The 17,228-nt window shown below is 37.0% G+C and overlaps 1 protein-coding gene across 3 annotated transcripts in view; it reads right to left on the bottom strand.

Annotated features, from left to right (window-relative positions):
* MMS22L (MMS22 like, DNA repair protein) overlaps positions 1–17,228 on the bottom strand; it is a 131,516-nt gene that overhangs the window by 37,887 nt on the left and 76,401 nt on the right. For all 3 annotated transcript variants that reach the window (XM_036101480.2, XM_036101478.2, XM_078054971.1), the window contains one exon: positions 2,738–2,931. In XM_036101480.2, coding sequence (XP_035957373.2) covers positions 2,738–2,931 — 194 coding nt within the window. The remainder of the gene's footprint in view (positions 1–2,737; positions 2,932–17,228) is intronic.

Genomic DNA, 17,228 nt, shown 5'->3' with positions numbered 1-17,228 from the left:
AGCAGTTGACTTTCCCCTTCCTTGAAATGTTCTGTCAGTTGATTTCCAGGGCACCACACTTGGTTTTCCTCTTGCTTCCCTGGCATTCCTTTTTTTTTTTTTTTTTTAAGATTTTATTTATTTGACAGAGAGAGACACAGCGAGAGAGGGAACACAAGCAGGGGGAGTGGGAAAGGGAGAAGCAGGCTTCCCGCCGAGCAGGGAGCCCGATGCGGGACTCGATCCCAGGACCCTGGAATCATGACCTGAGCCGAAGACAGATGCTTAACGACTGAGCCACCCAGGCACCCTCCCTGGCATTCCTTTTTATCCTACAAATCTGGACATGGGAATATCCTGGAGCCCAGTCCTTAAACTTCTCTTTTCACCAACTTACTCAATCAGCAATCCCATCCACTACATAGCTTTACTATTTGTACATAGTTTCCTAATTTAATCTCTTCCCTGAACCCTCCACTCATTATCCAAGTGCTTGTGCAACATTTTTTCGATTTTATTGGATATCTAAAAGGAAAAAAAGTCCAATATCAAAGTCCTAGTCTTCCCTCATAAAAATCTGCTCCTGCCACAATTTTCCTCATCTCGGAATATGGGGGATTCTCTCTTTATTCTGCTTACCATATCCTACCCACTTGGAAATTCTGTCAGCTCTATCTTCAAAATACTTTCTCTACCTTCAGATTGGAAATGGGACCACTTCTCACCACCCTGAGCTACCACATTAGCCCAAGCTGCTCATTTTTGAGTCGTTGCAGTCGTTCCCTAACTGGCCTCCTTACTGTCTATTCTCAGTCTCACAGCCAGAAGGATGCTCCTCATTCCTCTGCTCAAAACTCTTCCAACAGCTTCTAACCTCGGAGTAAAAGCCAGTCTTTACAACTACACACAAGGCAGAACACAAGGTAGCTCTCCATTACCTTTTGATCATATCTCTTGACTATTCTCTCTCCCTTTCTTATGCCTCATGACCTTTCATGGCTTCCCTGTGGTTCGGCAAACACACCAGACATGCTCTTGCCTGTGGACTTGTGCAGAGCCTTCGTCTCTCACTTCCTTCAGGTTTTTGCTTAAATGGTACTTACTGAGGCCTTCCTATTTAAAATTACGATCTGCCTCTGGCCTTCCCTATCCCTACCCTCTTTGATATATTTTTATTTTTCTCCATAGCACTTATCACCAGATATTACACATCTTGCTTACTTACTTATTGTTCTCTCCCCCGCACTATAAGCTCCATAAGAACATGTAACTTATATGTGAGAAAATAAATTGCAGTCCTTTTTCCCACTGGTATATCCACAATGGCAATAAAAGTGGGTGTTTGAGGACTTTTTGAATGCAGGAAATTTTTCTCTCCTAACCTATCAAGTCTTTATTTCAAAACAAATCCCAAACCCACACATATTTTACTTTATATGTATATACCATTTACTTTTAGCACCTAGGACAGCCGTGACTAAATTTGTGTGGTATCATTTTTGTTCGCTGACTGAGAGTCAGGATGATGAATGGAAGAAAGATAAGTCATATTGGCTTCTAATGTCTGCTTTGGTTAAACTGATTGAATATCAATATTTATTTTCATAGACATTATAGTAGTTGGAAAACTGTTGTCCTGTCACAATTCTTCAATCTGTCATTGTAATGTTTTAATTATGGAAATGCTACAGAATTCAAGATCTTTCACAATTTATATCATCCAGTCTTTTATGTAGTGCTTTTAGCTCAGTTTTCCATCATTCACACCAGGGTAAAACAAACCATGGTTTAGATCTTAGGTTTTAAAAAAAAAGCATTACATTCAAATGTATTACATACTTTTTTTTTTAAGATTTTATTTATTTGAGAGAGAGAGAGACCAAGAGAGCACAAGCAAGGGGAAAGAGAGAAGCAGACTCCCTGCTGAGCAAGGAGCCCGATATGGGGCTCGATCCCAGGACCCAGGGATCATGACCTGAGCCAAAGACAGATGTTTAACTGAGCCACCCAGGTGCCCCTCAAAATGTATTATATACTTTTACACAAATTGCAATTAAACACATGTAGTTATCATACTGATTTCTGTCTATCCAAGTGCTTCTGCACATATTTTAGGTAAAATATCCCTTTAAGAAACATAATGATCTCTTCTTAGAAAACTGTATATGTGCTCATATATTCAAATTCTTGTCTATGACATCATGTGATTCAGATTCCCTTAAAGCCTAAGGACATGACCTTAGGCTAAGAGTCAAATTCATGAAAAATTACAACCCAAAATAGAATCTAGTAGAAGTCAAACAACATTCTACATATTTGATGTTTATTCTGATCTCATCTGCTTGGTGTGAAGTGAAGTTCACACTCAGTTCTTTTGTTCTTCATACAAGTAGCTTCATCTTATACCTAGACACCTTCACACACAATGTGAACATAAAGTCCTTGAACTAGAAGAAATCAAATGCTACTTTGCTTTCCAAATATTGTGTGCATAAAAAGTTTATGTACATTCAATATTTTTAAGATTCAAAGTTGTATTTTGTTTTTAGCAAACAAAAACTTAATTTTTACCTTTACTGAGCAGAAAATAATCAACAAGCCAAAGGAACTTGATTTAACATATGTAATTCTTTTCATCTTTCTGGTTGTCCAAGTATTTATTAGACTGTAATAAAAGAGTTTGTTACCAAGCAAACAGAAGAAAAAACTGACAGAGTCTGCACAATGAGAAGCTAATTAGCCAGTTAACAACGCTGACCTGCAGCTGCGTCCGCAAGTTCTGAGAGAGGCACTATCTGTGACATTCTCTGACTCTTCAAAAATGAAAAGAAATGTCTCCACAGCGCATTGGCAACTGCAGCAAGGTGGCGCTCTTTAGCCGATAATGAAGACTGCACAATTAGGTCCACACTCTCCTTTTGAAGTTCCTGACACAATTGTTGATGCATACTCCTAAAAAGAAATAAAAATATAGCTAACACCCAACAAATGCTTATAAAAATCTTCTTTAAATACATTTTGGGCTTTTAACATTTATATCATAGGAAAACTGAAGGACCGTTTTATATAATTAAAACCTTTATGCCAAGACATTATGCATTTCTGGTTATTTGATGGATGAATGATGGCATATTAAGCACCATAAAGTTAATGTTAATTACTAATGTCAACCATTAATTATATGCTTTTTAATATGTCAGATCCAAATGAGAAACAGGCAGCTTCAGAATGAAGGTCTGCATTTTGCAACTCACTATGACAAGTGATTTTACTTACAATCTAGACATGAAAACAATTTTTTAAGCCATTATCTTCCGAGAGCTTTAAGGACATGGAGGTACCAAGCAGAAAGTAAGTACATCTAGCTTGCTTATGTGTAGCATTTTAAATTGAAATATTTTCCTACATAAACTCTGCCAGATACAATCCTGGTACTTCGGTCTAAAAAGATCCATAATCATTTTCACATAGCAGACAATAAAAAGTTATTGTTCTTTATAAAATATTAAAACATGAATTCAATACTGCCTAAAATTTTGATTCAAGGTTTACTTACCTATTTGCTTAATTCAAATGAAAATTTAGACATTTCTTGCAAATCAAAACTATAATGAGATATCACCTCATACCTGTGAGAATGGCTAAAATCAACAACACAAGAAACCACAAGTGTTGGTGAGGATGTGGAGAAAAAGGAACCCTCATACACTGATGATGGGAATGCAAACTGGTGCAGCTGCTGTGGAACACAGTGTGGAGGTTCTTCAAAAAATTAAAAATAGAACTACCAAATGATCCAGTAATTGTACTACTGGATATTTACCCAAAGAATACAAGAACACTAATTCAAAGGGATACATGCACCCCTATGTTTACAGCAGCGTTATTTACAATAGCCAAGATATGGAAGCAGCCCAAGTGTCCATCGACGGATGAATGGATAAAGAAGATATATACACACACACGCAAACACAAGGGAATATTATTGTATATATACAATATACAATGGAATATTATTTGGCCATAAAAAAGAATGAAATCTTGCCATTTGCAATGATATGGGTGGAACTAGAGTATAATGCTAAGCAAAATAAGTCAGGGAAAGACAAACATCATATGATTTCACTTATATGTGGAATTTAAGAAACAAAACAAGGAAAAAAATAGACAAATCAAGAAACAGACTCTTAATTATAGAGAACTGAAGGAGGGAGAAGGGTTAAACCGGTAATAGGGATTAAGGAGTGCACTTGTGATGAGCACAGGGTGATGTATGGAGGTGTTGAATCACTATATTTTATACCTGAAACTGATATAACACTATATGTTAATTAACTGTAATTAAATAAAAACCTAAAAAAGAGAAAATTTAGACATTTCTAGATTTTAACAGAAATATAAGAGGGGAAGGAAACACTAAGAGATTTTTTTAGTGATCTGGAATAGGAGGTGTTTTTGCAATATGCCCAGCCATTAATAATTTGATTACTTAAAACTAAATGTACAACCATAATATTATTCCTGTTTTTATTACTGTCACATCAATTGTGAGTAGATACAAATGCATGGACACCATCCTGAGATAGATTTGCTTTCTTCAATTAAAGACAAAGCAGTGAAAACCGTAGAGCTGAGGCAGAGACTTCCTCTGATAGTAGTATTCTACTAAGAAAATAATTAGTACTAAAAAAAGAGAAATATTACATTAATTCTAACATTCCTGATGTTTTAAATTAATTTAGCTAGGGGAAGTGGATATTCAAAATACCTATAACAAAATACAGAACTTAGTACATGTACCTAAAGCAATTCCACCGAAAGATCAAACTGGATCCAAGACCACATAAGTAAGTAAAAATTGTAAGTTATATAACATGAGGATACTGTGCCCCTTGACACTGGAATTCTTGGATAATCATGATGCACTACTTCCTACTCCTTGAGGTATTGGGGAAAAAAAAAAATATATATACAAATGCCTGGGGAAAAAGATCATAGCAAGCAATTCTCATAAAAGCTAACCAAATATCTGCTATATCCTCTCTTGTAAAAACCCGCCTGAGATGCTTTCAACTTGAACTAGTGGCTAGAGAACCATTTCAGGTCCTTTCGCTTCGAGTAAATTGAGTATCAAACCACTAAAATCCATTTGGCACCTAACTTAACTGCGTACATCAACATAGAAAATTCATGACCACACGTCAACACGCTGGAGTCCAAGTAAAATAGAACCACCGTTGGCACAACCTACTTACAGCTTTTCTAAAGTGTACTACTGGTTTCAAAGAGTAATAAATACCTTACTGTATTTGGGTAGGATGAATTGTGCTATTTCTACATAAACAATCCATTTTTTCACTAAAACCTAGTCCCTAGGGAGGGATATCATTTTTGATCATCTTCTTTGTGCTAGAAATTCTTTAATTAAAGAGGAGAACAATTCTATGAGATAGGTATCAGTAATCCTCTTTACAGATGATGAAGATGATAGTGAGAAAGTTAAATATATCCAAAGGTCACATGGTGAGGAAGGGCTGGCCCCATAATCTGAACTTAAAACTGACTCTGAAGCCCATACTTTCCTCTTACACCCTAAGACGCACACACTTACTCACTAATACCCACATACTTTAAACACCGGCCAATTTTCTTCTCCTCCTACCTGGGTTGAAGAAATTTCAATAAGCCTAAGAAAAGGAGCTAGAAAAGCCACATGTAGCTTTGCCTTGTGAAGAGGCAGGGGCAACACCAGAATTCTATATTGGCAAAAACTGTAAGCGACACCAAGAAAAGTGTATTCAAGGCAATACTGAAAAAGGCCAACAAATCTGAATCACTTTGGACCTCTCCAGACCAAAACGTTGAGGTGCCAGGCTGTACCACTAGGAGTCACCACAGGGATCTGACTCAGAGGTCTGAAAAATACCAAACCACTAGGTCAAAAAGTTAAATTTAGAGATTACATCCTCCAAAGTGAGAGTTAACACAGCAAAAAGAAGTTCCAATTAAGTGTAAGACATTGACCCCAAATCCGACTTGTTTTGGAAATGTGCATCCGCTTTGCATTTTAGTACATGTGCTGCCGGAAGCGAGCGCTCCACTTTGCATTTTGGTTCGAAAGAAGCTTTATATCCTGGGAATATGCAAAACACTTTCTGCTTGATGGTTTGAATGTTTAAGCAATATCAGTTTGAATAAGAATGATAATCTGCTATTTTGCCACAAAACAAAGTTGTTTAAGACCTTATAATAATTTATGTAAACTTGAACAAATCAGAGAGGGACAGATGCAGGCAATGTCCGGGATATACTGTATTATGAGTCTGAGGGGAGAATCCAAGTTCTGCACTATAGCCAAAATAGCTGGAACTACCCCTTGCAGTCACAGGTGATTTTTTTTTTTTAATTACATTTTCTGGATGAGAAAACTAACTACACAAAGACCAGAGAAAAATAAATTTATTGTATTACATGTGACTGCATATCTGATGAAGGCACATTTACAGAAATGCACAGATCTACAGCAGCTCTGTCACTACAGGTAACAACATAAATAAAACCCAAAACATATATGAAATACATAAAGAATATGACACATTCTAGTTGTCACGGCTATTTTATGAAATATTTTCTACCTTCTTTTTTTTTTTTTTAAAGATTTTATTTATTTATTTGAGAGAGAGAGAATGAGAGACAGAGAGCATGAGGGGGGGAGGGTCAGAGGGAGAAGCAGACTCCCTGCTGAGCAGGGAGCCTGATGCGGGACTCGATCCCGGGACTCCAGGATCATGACCTGAGCCAAACGCAGTCGCCCAACCAACTGAGCCACCCAGGCGCCCTATTTTCTACCTTCTTCAACAAACAGTAGAAAAATCTGAAAGTAAATTTATTGCACAGAAAGTAAAATGTAATTTCGGGTCAAAGCCAAAAAGAAATACCACAATAGTTATAGAACCTCCCAACACTTGGCAAATATTTTGAGTAAAGACAAACTTAATATGGGTTAAAATCATTTTGGAAATACACACATGTGGAAACAGACACGCATAACCATCCCACTTACATTCTAAAAGATGCAATATAGTATAGTAGAAAATAAAATTTGCTGAACGTTAAGTTATTCAAATTGTAGCTCTCATAGAAAAAACAGCAATGCCTAGCACTCATTGGTATTTACCATGTGCCAAGCACCATGTTAAGTGTTTTATAAGCATTATTTCTTACCTTATGAGTTAGGTACAGTTATGATTATAATCTTATAAATGGGGAAATTAAGACAAAAGAAGTAACATGTTGGGTAACATAGCTGGTTATTAGCAAAGCTACTCAGAGCAGTGTAACCTTGAAAAAAGTGAGTAACCTCCCAATTTTTATTTTCTTAAGAGTGAAGAAGAGGAACAATCATTTGCTATATCCACGGTTAGGTTTATTGTGAAGACCGCATGAAATAACATCCCTGAAAATGTTTAGAAACCTATCACTGCACCAAGTAAATACCCAAAGTTTACCTACCTAGTTACCAGCTCCTCTTAGGCTTTTATTTTAGCTCTGGTATCCTGCCCCCTTTGGCTTACCCCTCATTATGTTCAAGCACTTTCCTGATTCCTGCATCTGACTCTTCTTTTGCCCCATTTTCCGAGATCTGCTTTCCTGTTTTTATCGTTCCACTTCTTCTTGCTGTGATTACATATATTCAATTATCCATCGAAGCCCCCACAGCCCCATCCCTATGCAGTCGTGCAAATATACTGAGGCATCCATCACCTGAGAGGCGCTGAGGCCTGCACCTGACTGCCGCCGCCTGCCAGCCTAGTTTCTGTAGCACACGCCTTCCTGACAGTGTAGGCAGGCTTCTGCAGATACTTCCTGGACCACTCTGTCTAGGTTCTACTTCTAATCTCCCTTTGCTCGGGTTTCTACTGTAACTGATAATTACAAAACAAGGTATGACCTCCTGTACATCACTTTCCTAGTAGTCACTGTTGCATATGTAGTATTTCTAATATTATTATGCCCCAAAAGTTAAAGAAAATTTGTCCAGTGATGGACCTGTGACCACAGAAAAAGCATAATAAATGCATCTGATAAGAGCTAACAGCAAGGGATTAACAATGATTAATAGCTGAATTCCTTTTTTAGTTCTACTCCAAACCTGGCAACTTTCTTCAATCAGTATTAGTGAAAAATAAAATGGTAAGGGGGCGCCTGGGTGGCTCAGTCGTTAAGCGTCTGCCTTCGGCTCAGGTCATGATCCCAGGGTCCTGGGATCAAGCCCCGCATCGGGCTTCCTGCTCGGTGGGGAGCCTGCTTCTTCCTCTCCCACTCCCCCTGCTTATGTTCCCTCTCTCGCTGTGTCTCTCTCTGTCAAATAAAAAAAAAAAAAAAAAAAAAAAAATGGTAAGTTCTAAGTTAAAAAGTTGTTTCTAAACCACTACAGATAATTATTCCAAGTATCTGATTTAACTAATAGGAAACTGGATGGGAATCAGATTACTCTATGACCATTTTTAGTTTCAGCTAAACTCCCTAAAAAACCTTAGGTATTTTGGATCCTCTTGTCGTTCTTGTTCCCCTCTAAAAAATAGGGCTCTAGTCTGCTTTACTACCCAGAAAGAATATAACATAATCAAAGTAATAACATTACGAGAAAAAAAACCCTAGGTTTTAAAGGTAGAAGTTACCCTAAAAATCATCCAATCCAATCCTGTCTTCAAAAGATAAGAAAAAAAAAAAAAATACAGCCTCCCACTGCAAAGAGACTTCTGCAGCTTCGAGCTTGAGTCCTGACCCCCAATTCTGCGCATGCCCCCAGTCATCAGGGAGGGGTGATGAGTCAGAAGCCAGGTGAGCAAATAGCAAGCAGCCTGGGTATGCCTTGCAATGCTTCCTTGTAATAGCTCAATGTGTTTGCGTGTATGTGGAGGAGTGAATGGATAGTGCTGACTAAGTGAATATGTGAGATCAAGGCTGTTTTGACTACTGAGGGCCTATGACAAATAGCACAGCACTGGCGAAGATGCTTCCAGACACATACAATGCACTATTAAGAATAAAAGGGTTTCTCAAGATGTAAGGAAAATTGTCCACATGAACACCTGTCCAGGAGAAAGAAGCCCAGCTTGTGATCCCAGAAAACTTCTGAGACTTAGTTTTTCATCTGTTAAATGGAAATAATGCCCTATTATCCTCCATCGAACTCTTAAACTATCAAATCACAGTACTTAGGTAATAACAATCTGTAGCCTGTAAGGCAAGATAATATGTATTTTAGTCACATTTCTACTGCTTCTAAATCCTAATGACCATGTTCATGATGCAGCACAGCATTATCTAGGGAGACATGGGCTTTAGAGACAGACATACCAGAGTATAAATCCTACTCTGTCAACCACTAGTTATGTGGTCATTTCCTCATCTGTTCCAAGAATTCTTAGTAAGACACTTTCCATAAATAGAACATTTTTATTGTTGGCCAGAGAATCAAAGATTGCTTATTGAGAATATACATGCGAGCCTTATTCTGTTTTTGGCCTTTACTAATTTAATCCTGTAGGTACTATGATTATCCCCATTTTATAGACAAGAAATCTAAGTACAGAGAGGATAAATAATTTAACTGGGTCATACTGTTAGTAAGCAGCGAGCTAGACTTTGAACACAGGCAGTCAATCTAATATCCATGCAACTATGTTACAACTACCTCAAATACCATTTTGCCACCCATACAAATAGTACATGTTTTAAATGTCACATTGCTACATTCACTCATTCATATGCTAAGTTCCTAATAAAGGTAGCTACAAACTAGTATAACACCCAGTCCCAGGTGGCAAACCAGTTGCACAAACATTAAAGGCTTAACAATTCTGGGGAGTGTAGGTCATTCTCTAAGGATCCCAAAAATCAACGAACATGTGATAATTCAAAAAATTTCCTGTTGCCCATAATTAACTAATTTGCAAGACTGGGAAGGAGAAAAATCAGGAATCCAGTGTTGAGTCTGGCAAACCAAGCATGCTCATAGCAATGCAGCCTTATGGTTTTACAGAATAATACTCGTAAAGTACTCAAAATGAGTTGCTTGCCACTATCTGCAAAATATGGTATAGCACGAAAATATGCTAATAAAACACAATTATTTTTAGGAATTACTCTTACAATTTTATTAGTCACATTTATAGATGATTATGGGTCTCAAGTCAGTTAAGTTTTCCAAGTGTTATTTCACTTCATTTTATTGCATACCAATAAAAAGGATCTACCTTGGTAGTTCTTAATCTTGACTATCATCAAAATGATCTGCAGAGCTTTCTAAAACTACTAATGTCCTAGTCTTACTAAAGATCTCCCTGCATCTTCAAGTTTGGGACCTAAACATATTACTTGTTTTAAAATTCTGAATCAGTAGGTCTGGGGAGGGACCAGAGAGTTTACATTTCTATAAGGTAGATGCTGCCAGCCCTGGTCCACACTGAAAGTTCTCACCTTCCTCACTTTCCTTGTCTATGTAATGGGAGCAAAAATAGTACCTACAGGACTAAATTAGTTAAAATCAAATATTTAGAATAGGACTGATACCTATATTCTCAATAAACAGTCTTTGATTTTTTGGTCAACAATAAAAGTTACTTCATTTATTGCAGTATGTCCTATTTAATTCTAATAACAGACAAGGATATGGCCATGCAACTAGCAGCCCATGGATCACACTGAGTAGCAAGACCATATACAATTCTGTACTAGAGAAAGGTTAAAAACCATTCCTCTACTCTGTAGGCAGAAGTGTAAAACAAACTGTGGGTTTTATACCAACTCAGAGAAGAAAGATCATTGAGGGCAGTGGAAGAAAATGGGCATGGAAATGATTCTCCAAGAACAGGTTAAGAACTGCATATGTGAAAAGGAGTAAAGTGAAAGCACAAAGGTATACAAAATCCATTCATTTACTCTCTAATTCCACACATATTGTATATGTTCTAGGCAGTACGGATAAAAGGTTGTTACAAAGTCTCTGTCTTTCTGCCTCTCATTCTATTTTAATGAGAGATATATAATGAAAGGAACATTATGTGTTAACATTTTAGGTTGTGGTAAGCTTTGTAGATAAAAAGTAATCAAGGTATGAAGATGATGAATGATAGAAACTAATATTTCAACTAGGATGATAAGGAAACATCTACTGAGGAGGTGACATTTGAACAAAAACCTAAATAAGGGAGGGACTTGTGGGGGGCGGGGAGAGAGCATTTCTAGAGAGAAGAAACAGCAAATATAAAGGTGCCAAGGTTGGCAGTTTCATAGGTTCAAGGAAAAACAATTAGGAAGCTGGCTGGCTGCAGCACAACCGGTGATAGAAGGAACAGCAGATGAATTCAAAGAGGTAGCTGGGCTCCAGATTTTGTAGGGCTTTGTAAGCCATGGTAAGGAATTTGGATAAGATCAAGGTAGGTAACAAGACACAAAAGCAGAAGAGTAACATAATGTACATCTTAAAAAGAAAAATATAAAGGAAAAAGGTGATTGGGGAGGAAAGAAAAAGCGGCTACTCTGACTATAATGGAGAATTTTTTTTTTTTTTTTTCTTAAGATTTTATTTATTTATTTGAGAGAGAGAGAATGAGAGACAGAGAGCATGAGAGGGAGGAGGGTCAGAGGGAGAAGCAGACTCCCTGCTGAGCAGGGAGCCCGATGCGGGACTCGATCCCGGGACTCCAGGATCATGACCTGAGCCGAAGGCAGTCGCCCAACCAACTGAGCCACTCAGGCACCCTATAATGGAGAATTTTTATAGTAACATTAGAAGGCAATACATTTAAGAATGGGAAATATGGCCACATTTGTTCATTCACATGCTTTCCTCATTCTCTTCACAAAAAGTTACTCAGCACCACTCACTGCATCTGATGCCAGGAACACAAAAACAATTAAGGCAGATTCTGCTGTTAAAAAAAATTAAATAAAAAATAATTTAAAAAAAATCAAGATTTCATTTTAAAGGTAGTAAGGAGCCACTGAAGGATTCTGAACTGAAGAATAGCATAATGAAAATAGTGCTTTGGGAAAAATTAATCTGGTAATGGCAAACAGAATGGGTTAGAATAAGAACTGACTAGAGACCAGAGAGACCAATTATGAAGCTTCTGTAAACATCTAGGTATGAGCTAATACACAATTTGAACTACTTATGAAGGAAAAAGAAAGCTCACAGTAATTATTTGGCATTTTGTGAGGGAGAGGAAAAAGCAGTCTTCGTTTTTTGCTAAGTTTTTGGGGAGGGAAAATGAAAGTCAGGAGGAGCAATTAATTAGTAGAGGAGAGTATAATTTGATTTGAAAACAGAAAACTTGCGTAACAAATTCCAAAAAGTTTTTGGAAATCTGGACCTAGTGTCCAAGAGTACAATTAGACTCAGGAATCACTCTGCCTGGTAGTTCAGCTCATTTGAATGAACATTTCAGTGTCTACTAATCACGTGACGTACTACATTAGATGCTATCAAATATGGTCCTTGCTCTCAAAGAATATGCAATCAAGTGCTGAGAAAGAGGTATGTACAGAGTATTGCACAAAAAAGGTAACATTTGGTCCAAGTGGGCGTTTGACAAAGACTTCTTGGAGTAAAAAGCCATTATAAGGTCATGGAAGTTGTGTTAGCTAAATGAAAAAATAATACAAAAAAGTTTCAGGAAATTGAAATAATATGAGTAAAGCATAGGGACATGATATTGCATGGTGTATGAGAGGACTCACAAACGATTTAGTATTGCCAGAAGATGAAAGGTCAAGGGGCAGAATGATGGAAAAATGAAACTAGAGTACTGACGGAGACCAGGTCAAGAAGGGCCATGCCATCTAAAAAGTTAGACCTAGAAGTGAACAATTCTTTAAAGGAGAGAGAATCAACAGAGACAAAACCAGCTTATATACCCAACATTTATCTGCCCAACAGTTTGTTCCCAATACAACCTAGAGCTTATAAGGACTACCCTATACAGTTACACATTTAAACACCCTGTGTGAAAATGCACAAAGCTAATGTTATAATGCTATTTGTCTTTGAAATATTTTCATTAAAAAAAACCCCAACCTGGTAAGTATGAGCATATGTGACTTGGTACATAAATGTATATAATTCATCACAACATACTGTAAATATATATCTTTTGCAAATGCTTAAGTGCTGTTTTTATATTCCCATTGAATAAAAGTGAGCACAACAGAACCACCAGAGGTCTGACTTACAAACATTAGCATTATTAGCATAGTATAGTGCAAGTGCTCTTAGCAAATGGGTGCTCTATTGCACTATCCTAAGTTGAATATGTTTACTTTGCTCTGGTGTCTGTTTCTGCCATATATTCTGTATTTGGGAGAAGAGTTAATCCTATAATCAACAAGTAATAGTCCTGAATTGAACACAAAGTATCAAAGAAAAAGTATTATGCTGGATATTAAGATTTAAGCTTTACAGCACCTTAAGATGCCTTTAAAGAAACTGTTAGGGGAAAGAGACCACATCAAGGTTTGGTTGAAGTCCTTTGACATTTTAACTATGATAAACCATAGGCAGATGGATGCCATGACTTAGGGATTTCTAAAAGAACAAGAAAGCAATCACCAACTGACCATGGCAACTCATTTCCAAAGGCGTAATGCTACAATAACCTTGTACTGCTTGTATTCAGTTAGGGCCCTCATTTCTAGGAACTCATCCTCTAAATTTAATACGAAGTATGTGGGTCCAAGGAATGGATGAAAGCAAGAGAGGGAGAGATTATGGGCTCAATATAAAACTAGTCAGTTTCCAAGTTTGCCTGCTACCAGAACATCACCTGGGTTAAGACCATGAGTTATGATCCAGGATCTTTTGTTTTTGATGTTAGAGGCACTGAGAGGGGAGATCATCCCTGTAAGAAGTCTCACAATAAAATATACACATCTTTGATAAAATATCTAAAGCTGCCATACTGGTCTTTTGGGAATTTAAATATGATTCTCTTCCTCTTTAACTGTAAACAGACAGGTATAATTGAGCAATCATACATGCACTGGATCTTATCTAAAATGGTGAGTTATGCATAGAATTCTCATACAAGAAAAAGGAGGGGAAAAAAACCCCATAGGAATTGGTGGCTAAAAAAGGAAATCAGATTACAAATAGTTATTTGTAATACAGGTAGGCAATGATGTAAACAAAATATTTATGGAAAATGCCTTCATTTTGGAACAGAAATCATCAATCTATCAAACTTAGCAACACCAGAGCCAATAATATCTGATATTAAACACATCTCAGAGTCTTTAATCTTCTTCTTCTTGTGTGTCCCATCTCTGCTCCACTGCCCTTGAGCTATTCCATCATATATTGAATACCGTAATAGTTTTAAAACATGGCCATCAATTCTTTGGCAGTCCTAGGGCCTGGGAGATCTGTTACTGCTTTGACCAACAGAGTGTAGCAGATATGACACCATGTGAGTCCAAAGTTTGTTAATAGAAGGCCATGATGTTTCTGCTTTGAGAAAACAGTCTTGGAGCCCTGAAATGCCAGGCATGAGTTACAGTTACCCTGAGAACACTCTTTGGAGAGGCTACTCAAGTAGCACTTGAGTCAACAGTCCTAGGTCGGCCTGGCCTTCAGCCATACTAGCTCAGACACTGGACATGTTAGTGAACAAGCCATTGGGAACTGGATCCTATAGCTTCGGGTGGTACAGTCCCCAGCCTTTTGTATTACCCCCAGAAAGAATCATCCTAGCTAATGCCTCAGACATGGTGGAGCAGAGAAGAGCTGTCCTTGGCTTTCCAAATTTCTGACCTACAGAATCCGTGAGCACAATAAAGGGGTTGTTGTAGCGTTTCATGCCACTATACTTTGGCATGGTTTAGTATGCTCTAAAGAACAGGTGCCCACTATATACGAAGGATTATGTAGGAATTAGGGATTCAAAGATGAAAAGATACAGACCTGACCTCAAGGAATTCACACATGGGGAAGGGGAAACAAAGATTTCTTTTTATTAAAAGTATAATCAAGGGGTGGTATCTGCAACAGTGCCAAAGGCAGACTTAAGATCAAATAGCTTTTTAGCCTCCTAAGAACCATCTTCAATAATCTCAGAAATTCTAGACTTGGTTAGGACAAATGAGATGCAAATATAAGGGTCATCCAAAGAAAAGCTACTTCAGTTTTCTACCTGTCCAGTACAGGACATTTATATTAAGCGTGTACTGGGACATCTTATGTATACTATCATATTTACTCTCCATACATTTTATTCAGTTCTGTTCCTTTCACATTTCATTAATAATTGACAGCTCTTTTTTTGAACCGAGTTTCATTTTAATTTTCCCTAGATATAGGGTAGTATATTTGCAAACCTATGGAGAACATCTTTAAAAGCTAATTAATCAAACCATTCTCCAAAAACTAGCCTCTCACCATCTCAGCAGTCTTTTCTGAAAACAACAGTAGACAGCTCTAACTCTCTAACTATAGCTGGAATCATGATACTGCATCTTATTACATGTGTTTAGTTGCTACATGGGGGAGTGTGGCTTTGCTTCAAAAGAATTCAATCATTTTGTTAAAGGTAAAGAAAGACCCAAACATTTTTGAGGTCAGATGTTCCACAACAAGTAAGCTGGGACTAAATTCCATTTGTGAGCACTTTTTCCTAATTGGTGGTAATAAATTCCTAAAAAGAAAGGGTCTAATGGTAATGTTGACTGATTCTTAACTACATTAACCCAAATGTTCCTGTCACAGTGAAATTTGCTCTATAATTTACTTTAATGGACTAGGTGTATCAATAAATATTGAAAATGTCCAGTCTTTTTCCCTTCCATTTAAATCAAATCCAACTCTATGTCAACAGATTATACCAATGTATAATTACAATAGCTAATGCATTGGGAAAAGCAGTGTTCTTTGATAAATAATTTTCTAAAACCTCTTAAGTATTCTGCATCCTCAATATTTCTCTTACACTCAAGAAATGCAGTAAATTACACAACCAGACACTACCGACCACTGCCAATTGTGATAATGGACCTAAAAACCTAATCATCAGCTCCAACAGTGACTGTGTTTTCAGATTTCAATCAGTCAAGCAAAAGAATCAAAAAGTATCTAGGGATGTTTTAGGAAGAATTTTCTTCAATAAAAATATAACCAAACTCTAAAAGAAATAATAGCTTAGTCACCATTTAATATCATGCTAAACCTGGGATATATAAGCCTTAGAAGTCTGTAAACCCCTTGAAATTATATGTGATGTTTTGTGTATATGTAAATGTATATGTTTATGACAAGAGAGACTATAGCTTTCATGAGAGTCTCAAAAGGGTCTGCCTCAGCTGAATGAAATCTACGAATTAGATCCTGTCTATAATATACTAACTTAAAAAGAAAAGCTTTATCTGAATTCTATATAGAAAAAGCTGTTACTAGTCAATGTATAAGATCAATCACCAAAATGATCAAAAAGAAGTAAGAGCATAAACTTGTTTAGAACAAATCTGTATTTAAGTCAGTAATTTTCTTAATTTTAACTTATAGTTATCCCAGATACTTACACACATTTCTCTCTAGAGATACCATTTCCTGCGTTTCCTGTAGTTCTTTGAAAGGGACGAAAAGATAGAGGGGGGAAAAGTTTTCCTAAAAGATTACCCCATTGAGTCAAGGATCTGTGGGGTTATTATGAAGCTCCATTATTAGGGCTGAGAGTCTCAAAGGCTTTTGTTATGTCACTAATTTCTTTTTGTAAGGCTTCAGCAAATGAGCTGATTTATCTAGTTCTGCATGCTTGGGGCTTGATACATGCTATTTGTACATGACAGGTTTCATCTGCGTAGCACCATTGATATCATTTATCTGCACATCAAAAAAGCTCCTCTCCTGATGTAAAAAAATTTATGCATATACTGGGGTTCTTACCAGTTAAAGAGATGAGTAAAAAACCTGTGATATCTCATAAAATGAAACCAAACTACAGGAAGATCACCAATTGAGTATGAACGTGCGACAGGGCTATGGGAGCAGATACAACACCAAGAAAAGGAAAAACTGGAAAGATCCTTGCTTACAGTGATAAAGTAGTAGGGCTTTGTTAGTATCCTGTGAATTTTAACTAGAAATGGGAAAAACAAATTTACCTCAAAAGAGAAAAAATGAAGTTTTATGACCAAAGTTTCATAAAGCGTTATGACCAAAGAAGAAATCTTTCAAAATAAATTTTAAAACA

Source organism: Halichoerus grypus, chromosome 9, assembly GCF_964656455.1.
Source record: "Halichoerus grypus chromosome 9, mHalGry1.hap1.1, whole genome shotgun sequence".
NCBI classification, from domain to species: domain Eukaryota; kingdom Metazoa; phylum Chordata; class Mammalia; order Carnivora; family Phocidae; genus Halichoerus; species Halichoerus grypus.
The sequence above is the reverse complement of the archived record's forward strand: the minus strand, read 5'-3'. Positions and strand labels throughout refer to the sequence as shown.